The sequence below is a fragment of the Anguilla rostrata genome, chromosome 5 (assembly GCF_018555375.3).
Source record: "Anguilla rostrata isolate EN2019 chromosome 5, ASM1855537v3, whole genome shotgun sequence".
NCBI classification, from domain to species: domain Eukaryota; kingdom Metazoa; phylum Chordata; class Actinopteri; order Anguilliformes; family Anguillidae; genus Anguilla; species Anguilla rostrata.
Window position 1 is genome coordinate 48,537,969 of NC_057937.1, and position 15,953 is coordinate 48,553,921.

Below are 15,953 nucleotides of genomic sequence, written 5' to 3' on the forward strand. Positions count from 1 at the left end.
AAGTGAAAAATTCTCAAACTGGAAAGCTTCCAAACTTAGCTGATGTGTCAAAATCAGAGTTGGCGACGAGTGCCGTATCTGTTTCTGGTTTTCATGCCAATTGCTGGCCTTAATTATTCAATTAGCTCTAACACTTAAGTTGCATGCATTTTTGGCCCATTTATTGATAAGTGTTTGAATGACAGCCAAAGGCTGTTCTCATGTCTCCGTATGAAAAGTTTTACTGTGATGTAATCTACGGGTGAAGCAGTGTAGGTGTACACAGTCATTTAGGTCATTTAGTGAGGAAAATTGGGGTAAACAAAAACCTGCATACATGCCGACCCTTCGGGACTGGAATGGCCCACCCCTGGTATAAATGTTCCTGTCTGGGAAAAAACTCCACACAAAGCTTGGACTTTGTAAACTGCACCCCCTGCAGGCTAGAAGACAAATAGCAAGGCCTGTGTCATCAGAGAGAGCCTTCGGAAATTGAATGAGGGTGAAAAGTTGCTAGCACTGGTATCCTCTGAAACCTCCTGTTAGATCTCAAGCTTAAATAAAAATTAAATCTCTCCAGGAAAACACTAATATCAGCCACTAGGGCAGGATGAATGACTCAGAGCTGCTAAGAACACAGAAATTAGAGATAATCATTTACTTGCACAAAGACTGTTTACAAAATTTATGCCAAATATTACATACTCACATTTCACTTCTACATTTCTTCTTAAAAAAACTTAATTCATACAATATATTTTGACTGACAAATGGCACATACACAAGAAAACCTCAAATATAAAAAATGAGCATAAGACTGAGGCCTATGAAATATGTTTTTTTTTCATGACAAGTTGACTTTTCTACATGGTATCTTGATGTAGCAATATAACAATGTTATCGTCACGATAACCCAGTGGTGCTCAAATGATGGGATACAACTGCCTTTTTCAGAGTGTTCTGAGGCAAGCATCAGCTCTGACAGTTCCTTCTCTCACCCTACCCTCTGCTCCTGACTACTCCTGGAGAAGATTTCTGAAAAGAGGGAAACAGCAGCAGAACAGATACAAAGGTCACCCCAAGACAGGCAAAGAACTGACTGCTGAAATCAGCTGTTGCTATGTAGCCTACTGTGTGTTTGGAGAAAGCACCGAGATTCCTTGACAGACCTGGTGAAAAGACATGGATACATGTTGCACACTGTACACGGAGCACTGGACAGGACTGGCAGCAAATCCAGTAGGTGGCAGTCGAGGTCCTCTGGGACACTATTTGAGGACTAGTTTATTTTTTTCTTCATAATCTGCACTTTTTACATCGCTGTACTCAGTGTTTTCGCTTCTTTTGGTGTTTAACCACAGGAGCAGCAGTGGCTACAGTGTTCATTCTATATATTGTCATGGTTGCTTATGAAAATAATTAAAGGTTTGGAATACTGGGATTCACGTCAAAAATGTAGGAGATGAATGGATTTAGAGAAATTACAACCCTGTTACAGGATGTCATTCTGTCCTGTCGTTTGTTTCGTCTAGGTCTATCTTCCAAAAAAAAAAAAGTGTTTTGCTTTTATTGGATGCAGTACATTTAGCTTAATTTCATAGTCACATCTGCTCCTCCAAATTGATAGAGAATGCATATTTTCCACATTATATAAAGTGAGACAGTTACGAAGAGAATTGTTGACTTGGACCAGGGAAAGTGGCCAAACCGGGCCATTCCTGTTGTCGCTCTGGTGGTCATATTGCCACACTTGGTAGCCCTGGACCATCGAGCGTTGCTTGTTGTAGAACCTTGCTGTAGCCTGTAATGCCTAATATGGAAAATGTGATATGACGGTAGACAGCTCAGCCAGAATAACCAAATGAGAGAGAGTCACTGAAAGTGGTGAACACAAGCCAGGCCTTGAAATCCACCATCATGTCACAGACAGACATGGGCTGAATTCTATTAATAAGTGTACTTCACTCACCACTGTGCTGAAAATGCTAACAGTGCAAGCAAGCAACCCCCCCCTCCGCATGTTTGCAAGAACCACCACCACCCACAAAGTCGCCCACTCACACTGATATGTTAGGTAACATCACAGAGCATTGCATTCTCCCTCTTACATACAGTACAGCATGGAAAACAGTGCAGTGGCGCACTAGAAATATAATGTTAAGAAATGTAACGTAATGTACGTTACATGAACTGTCAGGACCATTCACTCATCTACTAGGCTAATTTAAAAAATTACACACAAACAACCGGAGCAGCACCCACTGTTACATTTTAGGCATTTGGCAGAGCAGTTAAATATTAAATGATTGTACATGCTATCCATTTATGCAGCTGGATATTTGCTGAAGCTATTCAGGTTACTAAGTACTTTGCTCAGGAGTACAATGGCAGAGCCCTGGCTGGATACTGAACCTCTGAATTGCAAGCCCAGCTCCTTAAGCTGTACTGCCACATATGTCGACATGCTCTATAACCTCTATAGGAATTCACCAAATGCTTCAACAGGATTGCACCAAATACTCATGGTATGTGGTAGCATACTATGATATACCAAAGTGGTACTTAGTGTAAGACGGTGACGACACAGCAGTCGTGTACGAAAAGAACTTCACATAAATACAGAACCCAGCCCATCTACCAGCACCCCCTCCCCTCTCTCTGTCCCATGGGATATGACAGGCCTTCCTTATGGGCAAATCTGGGTGTAAAGTACTTAGTCATAAATACACAATAATACAGTAGAACCAAGAGGAGTCAAAGGCATAACATTATGACTAAAGAAGGTTGCCTGACAGACTGAATCATGGTTATGTATCCCTAATACAGAATTCCAAAAAACAGCTTTGTCATATCAGAATGACAGCTAGGCTATGTCTTTTCTCTCTGTTTTGAAGTTTTGATTGCATTATAATTAGGGCCCTGAAAAGCAACGCTCTGCATAGATCATGTGCACAAATTTGAGGAACGTGTCAGGACTTTGCTTTGAAATCCAGAGGGACCATCCAGCAGGTTAATTTAATCCCTGTTCCCACAGGCCCTCTCAAGCCACGGCCTCAGGAGACCCGTCATGTGACTGAAACGTCTTGTGCAGTTCTCTCCTTAGATTGTTTCTTTTCAAATAGGACTGCATTGGATCAACCAAGTAAAAAGAACTTTAAACAGACAGTAACGTTTAATTCTACCTGATTTACTATAAACCTCATTACATTCCATGAGGAGACCAATATACAGGGTGCCTATTTTCAGTTCCTGGCATAAGCATTTATGAATATCTACGTCATATTTACGAAGGTGCAACGTAGTACTTACGCAGTTCTCTCTGGTGAAGGACCATTTTTAATGCAGCCCATTTATATGTGAATGGTTTTGAATTTCTCAGTTTTTTTCTGCTCAGCCAGGTGTCCTGCATTTTGCAGAGCTATACAAAAGGAACAGGGCTGGCAGCCTCACAACTAACGGCTACGTACAAATCAAACGGAACAACTTGTGCCTCACAAACAAAATTGAAATAATCTGAAACTGTGTAGAGGGGTCACAAAGGTTCACTAGTGCAGATTACTATCCATTTTGAAATTCCAGATGCTAATACAAATATGGAGTTTCACCTCCAAAGGTTATAAAGGGAAAGTGAATACTGTAATACTAAAACTGTCAGTAACATAAAATGGACCTATAAACAGAATTAATTGCTCAGAATAAAGAAATATACCCTGGAACTAGTCTAAAACAGGGAACAGCTTAAGAAAATCACATCCAATGGTCCTTTACAATCTATATGCCTGGAGCAAAAACTTCTCTGCCTAAAAATTAGAGCTTCTATTTCAATTAAGGCAATAAATCAAATAGTCAGACAACATTTCCGCCTAATTTATCTGGTGTTCCTATCACGCTCCAGACTTGACTCACAAAGGAAACAAGAAACTTTAACATGTCTGCAAATGCATGTCTGCTTTTCCCCCAGAGCAAGAACCAAACTGTGATCTTAAATTTCCCTACAATGAAGCTGTCATGACTATCATGCCCTGGAATGTAGCTGGGTCACCAAAATTCTAAACAGAACAATATGCCTTTCTAATCTACACCTTAATAAGCTACAAATGAAACTTGAAAAGGCAGTCTGGCATGGTTCTACAAATGATTTTGGACATACTAGGTATTCACAAAGGGCATGGTGGTACTTGCTATGTCCTAATATTTTCCTTAAAGTTCCTTTTAGGCTTTCCTTTCTTTGCATAAATTTCAAGTTAAGTTTTTAAACAACAGTGCCCTTTCAAAAACTACTACAAACATGGACTAACACATGTATTACAGATAAAGAGGAAAAGAGAAAAATCACTAAATTGACATATACATGCATTTTGGCTTTAATATTCAAGGCTAACATAGCTGCTGTCAACCTTGCAGATATCTGAGTGCTTCAGCACAGGCCTTCTGCTTTTTTCGGATGGCAAACAAACGGAAGAATGGGCAGAGACAGTGAGGAACTGAGCACCAGGAAGGTGCACTGGGTCATGTAATCGAGCGTATGTTGTTTATCCACTCTCGCCCCGTGAGGGAGAGGACCCCACAGCGACAAACGGGCGTGAGTCACACTTCCTGGACAGGAAGACAGAGCGAGGGCCATGTTGGCGCTCTGAGAGGCGTGTCTGTGCGTGGCACGTAGGGCCGCAATATGTCGCTGTGATGGCCAGGTGAGACACACTCCTGACGGGGCACAGGCTGAGTGTGACCATCAAGAAAACTTATGAGTCCCCAACACGTATGGCACCAATATGGCGCCAATATGGCACCAATGACAACCAGGACTTCTAAACAGAAGTGAACTGTAGCTGTGATCTGTTCCATATCATTTTCCTCATGATGTATTTGTGCGCCATAAAAAGACTATACCCGGAGGTCCATTTCAATCAATACTGCTACACTTATAAAATACCCCATGGACCAATATTACCCCTCCAAACTGAAAAGGATAAGGGAATAAATATAAATCAATTTGGCAATATGGCATAAATCAATGTCTAATTATATGCTATAGCAAGCATTTATAGCAATCCATCCATCATGTGTACTGCTGTGCCAGTTAGGACAATGATGTATTTGTCTAAAAAATGGGTAATACAGATGCATCCGCCATCTTGTCTTCCATTACATTATATTACAGGCATTTGGTAGACGCTCTTATCCAGAGCGACGTACAACAAAGTGTATAACCATAACCAGGAACAAGTATGTCGAAAACCGTAGAGAGAAGTACCGTTCCAAGGGAACAACAGCATAGTTTAACTTGGACCGTGTAAGTCAATCTGATTAACACTAACACAAACAAGAACAGCAACAACGCAGTCTATGCAAAAAATACAAGCAGTAGTTAATACACGAGTGCATTAACTAAGTCAACTAAGAAACAGCTACCTAGTTACAACCCTAAGCTACAGTCAATTTAGAGATTACAGGGAGGTAGGGAGGGATGGGGAGAGGTGCAGCCTGAAGAGGTGAGTCTTCAGTTGTCGCTTGAAGAGCAATAGCACAGAATTCCAGCCATAGCACAGAATAATAAGGTATGGCCAGCAGCAATTGGTCATGAAAGTCAAGCTTATGAACAACCCATGGAAACAGTCAAAAGAGCCAGAGAAATCATGCCAGAACTTGATCACTGATGTACACTGATAAATACCGTTTAATTTCCTACTACCTTTTTTCTCATTAGATGTCACATTACATAAATGAGGATTACTGTAAATAAACTAAATGTGTGTCAATGCTAGAATCTGGAAATGCAACCACACTTGAATACTGGCAGCTCTTCAATAACATTCATGTCCCCTTTGTTTTCAATGAACCTATGACTTCAAAACTATGGAGTTCAGACAGCAGTTACTAATGTCTAATAGATTCAATACAAGGGACTGGATGGAAGGTGGGTATGGTTCGAAACCAAAGACTTGGCTGTGCATGGGGTGGAGAAACAGCCTCCTACCCTTCTCTGGTGTCCTCCTCATCCAGGTTAGACAGGAGCTGTGAGCCGGCCAGGGAGAGGTCCAGGGCGGCCAGTGGGAGGTCCCTGTAGGTGAAGCCCACCAGCTGGACAGGAGCGACGCACTGGCTCTCCTCCTCTGCCTGCTGGGATATGACCTCCAGGTCCGATATCCCGGCCTGCTGAGCTGCCCTGCAGAAACAAATGAAGGCGTGTAGCATTACAGTAGTAGTAGTTTCACCTTTATTTAATTAGGTAAGTACACTAAAAACTCTTTTCTTTTACACTGAGGTCCAGGAGAGAAAAGCGGGCATGGAATTAAAAAGCATTTTGTAGCATTACAGATGGCTAAGATCTAGCTTTCAGAAAACACACTTGATTCTGTCTACTAGGAAAAAAGAACATTACAGTAGATCAAAATTTTAAACTGGAATAAAAGCAAACAAGTAGCAAACATTTTTGACTTTGGTAAAACAGCAAAATCACAAATCTCACTCACGTCTTGTAACAAATTGCTGTGACAGTGGCAACATGAGAGACAGTACTGACAATAAAGCAGTGACAGTTGAATAAATCTCTTCTTCTACAAAGAAGACAACATAGAAGAGTACTACACTTTCAGGGCTGCTGCAGCTTAGCTCAGTAGTGTGGGCATCAGCTCAGGAAGTGATGTCACAAACTTTGGCCACCGGTCTTCAGCTCATAGAGTGGACTGCACTGTGGACAATGCTATGATACCAAGTCTCCCTCTGCTACGCTCACATCAAACAATGTGAAGTATTTACGCCCATCGCTAAGCACGCCCATCAATAATGCAAAGGCGGAATTAATGCCCAGATTTCTCACCGCGTACTGGCTTGTTTTCTCAGTGTGATGTCATTTTGGCTCCAAGCACTCTTTCATATGACCCAGTTTGTCTTTCATGCTAGTGTTGGGTGCTTTTCGCTGCTCTGACACATTCACACACATATGCACGCGCTCACACATGCGCACGCGTACACACACACACACACACACACACAGACCCCAGCTGCAAACAAGATGTGACACCTCATTGTGTAGGGCCTCTGTGCTCTGGGCTGCTGCCCTGTGCCATGTATTTTTAGACTCGAGCAGATGCTGGTATCCTTTCTGCTGGGACGTTGCTTCCCGTTGTCAGCCGAATGGAGCCGTGCCCTTACACATATGCAAAGAAGGCGTAGAGGGTAGGGCTGATTGGGGGAGGAGCAGTGTGTGTGAGTGTGTGTGTGTGTGTGTGTGCGTCTGTGTGTGTATGTGTGTGTGCTTGTGTGTGTGTGTGTGTGTGTGTGTGTGTGTGTGTGTGAGAGAGAGAGAGAGAGAGAGCACAACAACGCAAGCTACAGTACATTGTGACAGTGTAACCAAAAGACTGTAAAAAGCAGTGGATATAGGTTAGAAAATAGGGAGTGTTTACAGCTGTAATCTTCATATTCATAACTATTGTGACCATGTGCTTGTAAACACAGCAGTGTGACCAATGAAACTAAATCAGAGATTACATGTCAATGAGCAGGAATGGGAGAGTAAGGTTCATTGAATGCAATGGGTGATCTTAGCCAATCAAGCTGCTACGCTGTGGAGAGCTAAATCTTCTGATGCATTCAGAAAAGTCTGTGATTGACTTGATTAATCCTATCCACTGTAGGGTTTATATAACCTCCCTCTCCCATTACTAGTCAAGTTTCTAGTTACCCTTATCGACAATGTCGTTATTAATGTGTTGATAATTAAAAACCGATAATTACACAACGGTATTCATGCAAGGGTTACAAACGGGATCTTGCAGACAAAAACCTGAAATGTGAGTTCACATGAGAAACATAAGTTACAATCAGCAACGCAGCTGTGGAGCAATCCTTCAAGGACATGTATCCTCTACAGCAGCTCACTGGACCCTGTGACATAACATGAGCTTGACAGCGACAGCACCAACAGGACTTCGCAATGACTCATCCACACGAATAATGATGCAAGCATGCCATGAAAATTGAAACTCCTTCCCTCTGGCACATTTACTGCAACCACTAACTACCTTAATAACTAGATGGTCAACTCTGTGTTCCCTCGGTCCTCTCTGTTTCCTTTCTCTAGGAGGTTCTGGTCCGTAGCAGAAATTTTCACGGCTATACTGCGGCTTTATTATGTGAATATTTATGAAGAGGCATGTATGTCCGAAGGCAGAACATCCGTTGCCATGGTTTTATGGCTGTCATTGGTCATGACCCTTCATGAATACTCATAATGAGGACACAAATTGGAGCTTCAACAGAAGATGCATAACATTCAATGCAAACAATATGGAGCTGACTTTCTGTTTTGTGCAAAGAATCTGTGGTGTAACCAACATACGCCAGTATCTGAAGAATTAGAGCAAGAAAAAAATTGTTCAAAGAAAAAGAGAACAAAAGCAAACCGTAAGCTTGGGAAAGTACAAAGGATAAAAATCAAACATATAATCTATGGAGAGTACTGAATTTCTCCAGTGGGTTTGCCCCACCAGACTTCAATCTGGCTCCCCTTGCTCAAACATTAACAGAACCTTTTCAAAAGCAACTGCTTTTTTGTGGCTTTTGGATAATCCCTACATAGGAAATCTAAGCTTGATCATTTTAATGTTAACATTTTACAATGAGGATATGTTAATTGACATGTGTTAATGCAGTAATCAGGATAATTAACTGTTAACTAATGTCTCTAGTAATCACTTACTAATGGTGCGCATGTTAACTGAAGTATTAATATATATATAATAATATATAATATTTTTCATAAATCTGTCTATAAGACCAAATGTTTAAGTATTAAAATAATTCTACAACATACACTTGCTGAAGACAATGTGGTGTAACACAGGTACCACAGGTACAGCCACCCCCAGCTGCTGCAATGCCAACCCCCCCCCCCCCACCCTTTTTTTAAAAAAAATGTTTGGCAGCTAATCAGAATGAAGCGGCTAATCAGTTACAGCAGAGGCAGACTGTTCAGAGCATAAAAATCATATTTAAAAACAATTACATGCAAAGCTGAGCCCCATTACCTTCTGAGCCCAGCTCAATGGCTCATAGCCTTCTTGGGGATAGGGACTGCGCTTTTGACTTCATAATGCACAATGAGTCCGGGGCAGCATTCAGACCAAAAAGCAGCCTAGATACCAAGGGCCATACACCAGCATGTCACATTACCAAATTACAGGATTGCATTTTAATGAAGCAAAGAGAAAGGTTATCACAGGGCAGAACAGGCTCAGGGCTTCCTGCCGACCAAACAGAAGGTCACAGCGCTAGGCACAATTCCGCGGAAGGACGAGCTCGTAAACAGGATGTCCACAAAACCGTACGAGCCAGCCTGACAGCCCGAAACCACGGCCAAACGCCGAATGAGGGAATGCACTCCCACACATGCCTCCCGGTGAACGCACTAAAACAGGAAGGAGAAAACACAGGTTGTTCTTTTTCAATGGCCCTCATAATTATACACTAATTGCAACTAAAGACTATTTTAACAAATATTGGAACTCCTGTTTAAAAAATGTTACAAAGTATGCCAAAAAAAAAATAATATACCAGCATTACACAAGACAAAAATGCAAAACAAATAAAATGTAGTTGATACTGCAAAATTGATCATTTATATCATGTTATCGCACATGTTTTTACTACAGCAATGTTCAGGGGAAAATCATGTGAAATATCATAAAATCAGAAATCGCTGAAGTAATACTGAGCTGTTTTTAAAACAGAAATATATTTTAATATGGCAATATACATCTCTATATAATCATATGATACAATCAACATAAATAACAGATAATCCAGAATGTTTCTTCATTAGACTGTTGCATATGTAAACTGATGATCTCAAATAAATTAAAACCTGAAAGTCCTCTGAAAACATTCCAGCTATGAAAGAAGCCCAGGCTTACTTTGAAATGACATCACACAATACAAATTAGAATGATGTGCCTCAGTTTACTCCACACTGTGACTGTGACTGTGACTGTGCACTCGCAATAAGGTTGTAGGCTCAGATCCGAGGTGGGACACAGCTGTGGCAACATGTTTGCTGTGATGAGTAATTGTTTACTGAAGCAAATTAGGTTAAATATACAGCTCAAGTGAGTATAAAGGCATCTGTTCATGGAAAATATATTGTGTCGAAGCAGTTCTCCTCCACCCTGGTCTTGGACATTTACATTCGTCTGCTGATTTTTGCTGATTACTCTAAGCCTAGTGGTTCAACCTGTTGATTCACATGTTTATTGGGCCAGAAATGTAGATTTTACATCAAAATCAAAAACAGATTGGCCCTGTGGCTGACGACTATTGTGTTAAACCCACAGTTTAAAAATGAAAAACTCAGCAGGAGGAAATTCATGCGGAGCAAAGACACCCATCACATCTATTTGCGTGAACAAAACTGTTTGAGGATTGAAGGCTTCTCACATTTATAAAGCAGAATTAGTTAACCTCTCAGCTATGTCAATGTGTCATTCAACATTTGACGAGCCCATTTTCAGAAATGTAAAGGAGCACACACATTGAAAGATGACAGAATGACATTCCATTTCATTTTAAAATAAAGAAAATAACAGTATTTGGCCAAAGAGGCTAAGCCAGGGATATTTTAAGAAAACTCCAAAGTTAAAAAACACCAGTTCACTTCTAGTATTGCAGTACTCTCAGTTCCTAGTTGGAATATGCTTTCCCCATGGGATTCCCAACTTTAACAGAATGTGCTGATAATAGTTATACAATTTTTGGTGACTGCCTTTTGGGACCACTGACTGGCTGAAAGGCAAGAGTTTGGTGTAAACTGCTTTCTCTACTTTGCAAATACTGCAAGACTCCAAAGAACACAGAAATGAGCTAAATGTATTTGCCTACAAGTACTGAGAACATTGCACATAAGTTTTGACATTTTTCAGAGGTGGAGGAGTTCACACTTGGTCCAGTGCACTGTAACTCTTTTTTATAGAGAGAAAGTTATAATAGAGCAATACACTGTACTCTGCACCATCACAGGTACTTTAGCATGGGGAATTCATGTATTAATATCAATAAGCTGGATATATCCGTAAAACAATATAGCATAGAACAGCGATTTCAATTTGTATCCATCTAACAAACTGGTAAGGTTAGACACAAATGAAATTCTCTAGAATGACTTACTACTTTCTAAGAACAGAAAAATAAATGCTATTAGCACTGTGAAATATGTTAAAGGGGAACCTCAAGAAGTTTACGACACACTGCTACTCAAGCACAACACTGATCACAATGCAGCATACCACAAGACAAGCTTTCCTGGATCTACACAAATAGGCAAATCACAGGTCCTATCAGTAGATACACACCTGCCCTAAAATGATTCGCTTCGTCCGATTCCTCTGGTTGGCGGACCCACGTGAGTGGCGGACATCTTAAACAGAGCAACCCAAAGGCTTTGCCCAGTGACAGAGTCCTCTCAGCCCCCAAGAAGGACGCCATGGTAACAGCTGTCAGACTCTCACACCACCAGCTGCTGCGCAGAGCATTAAAACAGCCAGCCATCAGGACGCATTAACTTGAGCCACGTATCACTGCCGACTGCCACGCGTGCGTCACCGCGCCCGGGAACACGCCCTACCTCACACATCAAAGATAAATCTGACTGTACAGGGAGGGGGTGAGATAAGCGAGCGGGCAATCAAAGATCCCGATTGCCACAGATCGAAACATTCACTGCTTCATCACAGGAAACTGTTGCTTCACAAGCAGGGGATTGTTGGGTTAAAGGAGTCCACATTCCACCACACAGCACCACAGGCGAGTATAGGAATGTTCTGATCTCAATACACTTTACTGCCAAAATATCACACCATGTGAAATATAATATCTGGCACAATACATTTAAGAACACGGTGTTCATAAATGTAGGACCTTAAATGTAATGGAGTCCACAGTCAGTGGCTTCACAGGCAGGTGCAGTTGTTCAGCTGAAAATTGGTGGGGCCGAAAAATTTCCTTTAAACTGATCATTAGTCTCAACCTGTTTTCATTAAGTTTCCCTGATTAACAAGCATGCCGACAATCTGGCTGATTAATTGGCAAGTAACACACAGCTTCTTCACATCTTGTTAGGGAGATTATCTGATAAATTCCATTCAGAGAAATAAGTTCTATTCAGTAAGTACACTTAACGAAAAATGATACACCACTTGGTCAACTACCGGGTTAGCTTTCAGCATAACCTGCAATAACAAAACTTGCTCTTCAAGATTGTTGAAAGTCTGCACGTTGTAGATCTTTACCATTAATATTATCTGAGTGTGAGTGTGGAGAAGGAAGAGGTCAAGGTGTATCCAAAAAAAATGTTATTAAAATGTGCACAATTTTGCAATGCAAATAAAAATAATTTTATTACTCGCTAAATGGCCTAATTCAAGACAGCTGGCTATATTGCATGGTATTGAGTATTTAGCAAATTAATTGGTGTATTAATAATCAAGAAAAATGAGACCATTGAGACCAATAATCAGTGTAAAGGGAAGTTTCTGCCCCAAACAAGTTTCAGCTCACCAACTGCTGTGGTTCACAGGTAAAGCAGGTAAATAAAGTTGTGTGTGTAAAACTAACTGGACAGACTTACACTCCTCTTGTTTTAAGCACCCAGTCACTGAATATTCCCACTGCCCCAGAATCTAGTAAAATACAGACATAATCTTTTTTGACGCTTTTTACAAAGGGTAGTCCTGCAGCAAGTTTCAAAACAAGGCCCCTATGCACAGAACAAGAGGTAGTTCATTCTCAGACCTAAAGACTGAAGGTTTTCAATTTATGTCACTCTGTTTAGTCTTTTCTGGCTATTTCCTGTAGTGAACTTAAGCATGAAGAGTATAGAAATAGCAGTCAAACAACACAACATGTCCTTCAGAATGTGACTTGTCTCCCCAGAAAACCTCCAGTTGTACAAAGGGTTATGTGAAAACTGTAAGCTAGGAGGTGTATCAATGTGTATGTGTGTCTGTGTGTGTGTTTGTGTGTGCGTGTTTGAGTATGTGCATGTGCGTGTACACGCATGTGTGCGTACCTGTGTGTGTGCATGCATGTGTGTATACAATTTATAAATACCACTTACATTAAATAAGTTTTTTGCAAGCAGATGGTATAAACCAATTGACTTATCTAAACACACACACTGAACACAAAACATAACAGATCAATTGGTGGTTTCACAGACACAGATCAAGCTTAGTCCTGGACTGAATTGAGTTGTGTACGGAGAATCTCCATTCAAAATTTAATTTAGTCCAGCACTAGGCTTAATCTGTAAGTGTGAAACTGGCCCAATATGACGCAAGAGGTTCTTCAGAGTCAAAAACAAAAGAATGCCCTATATCTCTTTTACACAGAGCTCTGTTCACCTCATTCATGCAGGTGAAGTAATAATATACAGCTGGGAAGTTACTCAAGCAAAGAACAAGTTTAGGTTGCTTTTTACTTTAAACCAAGGAGCACTGCAGATCCAGTGGGTACAAAATCTGCTTCTTACGCCAGACAGCCCCCCACGCACCTGACCATTACTATAGACGCCACTGTAGTCAGAATGTCATCACAATTGGTATGGTCTCTCTGGGGACCTTACCAATTAAATTTGATAATGAGAATATGACAAGAGGAATACACTAATGTGGCTAATGATGTCACAGCTTATAATGGCTTCACCCGAAGCACACTCTATGGTGTCCTTATCTGTGGTTATGTTATGTTACCAACATGTTTATTTCATTTAGTTTCCCAGTGTAAAACTGAATACATTGTCTTCTGTTTCATATTTGGGTTTTGGATGTTTGTGGTCAACGGTTTACATTGTTATAGGCTTTTTTGAGATTACAAACATGTAATTAGCTTAATAAAAGCCAAATACTCAGACATAAATTTGTCCTTGTAGCAACCTTGCTACGATCCCATCTCCACTTGTTTGTACAGAACATTTCTTTCTCTCATCAATCACTCAGTCTCATTCAGATCTAGCTGGGTCAAAACAGAGTGAAGCAGGTGAAATCTGTATGTGTGGATGTGTTGGCTGAGAAAAAAGAAGGGCTGGTGTTTAACCAAAGCCCCTGCACAACAGCACAGCTTTCATCAGAGCAAAACAGAGCAGAGGGTGTACTTACTGAGGATCAGTCATACTGAGGAATCAGGGCTATGGCTGGGGTTCCACAGGACGTCACCCAAATTTAACTCCTGAGGTCACCACAAAGGAGAGACACTTCACGCACACACATAATGAACCTAGAGAGAAGTGGGGGATGGGGTAGACAACAGGAATATCAATCTTGTCTTTTGAATGGTTCTTTTTTCTCCATGTGACAGATTACAGCATTATTTATGAGACATTTTTGGTGCCTTATCCTAATAAGTATGGAAGGGGTGACCTTCATTTTGTAAACACAAACTGTGTTGTTTACAACACAGGTTTGAAGGTGGAATGCTTGTGTGAAATACTTCACCTCTAATGGTGCAATATATGCTCCAGCAACTTGGCATATCAGAAATTTGTCCAAGACGAACCAAGATGATATCCCAGTTTGGTGCACCAAAAATATTCATTACAACCATCTGAGTATTTCAGTGACCTAACAGCAATACTAGAATAGCATGAACTGAATAGACAGACAGATAGATGCAGCATACCTGTGTTTTACATTTTTAATTTTGCGTTGGCACAGCTCTGTCTGCTCGTATAGTCATTTAGGACAGTTTAAAGTTGCATGGATATCATTAATTGCATCAAAAGTTCCAAGCATTGAACTTGGACTCAAGAAAATCCCTTGTCACAGTTTGTGAGTTCAGGTCCTCGCGCGATAAACGCCATCAGTTTTTAACTGTATGAAAATCCAGTTGCTTAAAATTAATCCCTAAATAATACGCACTAGGTGATGATAACAATGCACATGCATGCACACACGCACAGTTTATTACAACGGTTCTGGTCTCTGTACGACTTCAGGCTTCAGCTGAAAAGAAATGTGCTCATCACTAGCTAGGTCAGTGGGTGGGCTTCTAAGGTGATTAAACTTGGAATAGCGGGGGCGGATGAGAGGATGGAAAAGAAACCTATTGCTTAAGATTTCATCTGAAGCGAATCAACGGTCTGAAAGCTTTTTTTATAACTTTATAACCTATGGATATGTAAAACTTAAAAGTGGACGTAACAATACTTAAAATTGTGTTATATGATATCGATGGGTCAAACAGGACAAACTCCATCACCATCACAGAGCGTTCCTCCAAGGTGCTTTTTAAAAAGTTAAGATGTTTTTTAAAAGATGTTTTGTTTATTAATATATTTTGAGGAGAAAAGTGAACGTTAAAAGTTGTAGAATAGTCTGAAGACATGGGACGAAGGGGAACGCTGATATTGTTCTTAATACACGTATTACGGACATCAGGCGCTGCGAGAATATAAAGTCCAGTCTACATTGCTTTCGTGTTGGCTCTGGACAACGCTAAAAACAATTACTTTAAAGGAAAATGGATAACCATACTGCCATAAATCATGCTCATTGTGCATTCCCCTTTTACGGACACCCCTGCACACCAATACAGTAATACTTCCCCCAAAACCTGTCAATAAAACACTATTCTTTCCCTACAATTAATTTCTCTGTCTCCATCAGGAGCAAGGGCCTATATATCCCAAATGCAAGTTTATCACAATAACTTTTCTGATACCTTGTTCACATCCACCCTTAAGTAAATTCGTACCATGCTTTTCGTTTACCATATTGTACAAGGCCGCGAACTCCTTTCGGTAACAGCGCGCGTTTGATTCGAGTCAAATACATTACAAATACGGAGCGTGGCGACCTTTCGGTTTTTTGGGGAATTCATTAACAATATACGCGGAAATAACAAATTACACATCTAATTACATTACAAGTTTGGTCTTTAGAAGATCATCAATAAGACGAAAAATGCAAGTGATCAGCTAACTA

At 40.7% G+C, this 15,953-nt stretch overlaps 1 protein-coding gene across 1 annotated transcript in view; it reads right to left on the minus strand.

The window, feature by feature from the left end:
- LOC135255506 (transmembrane protein 266-like) overlaps positions 1-15,953 on the minus strand; it is a 33,795-nt gene that overhangs the window by 17,048 nt on the left and 794 nt on the right. The window contains exons 2-3 of the mRNA XM_064336760.1: positions 14,130-14,247; positions 5,957-6,145 (exon numbers count right to left, since the gene is read on the minus strand). Of these exons, the coding sequence (XP_064192830.1) occupies positions 5,957-6,145; positions 14,130-14,143 (203 nt within the window). The 5' untranslated portion in view covers positions 14,144-14,247. The remainder of the gene's footprint in view (positions 1-5,956; positions 6,146-14,129; positions 14,248-15,953) is intronic.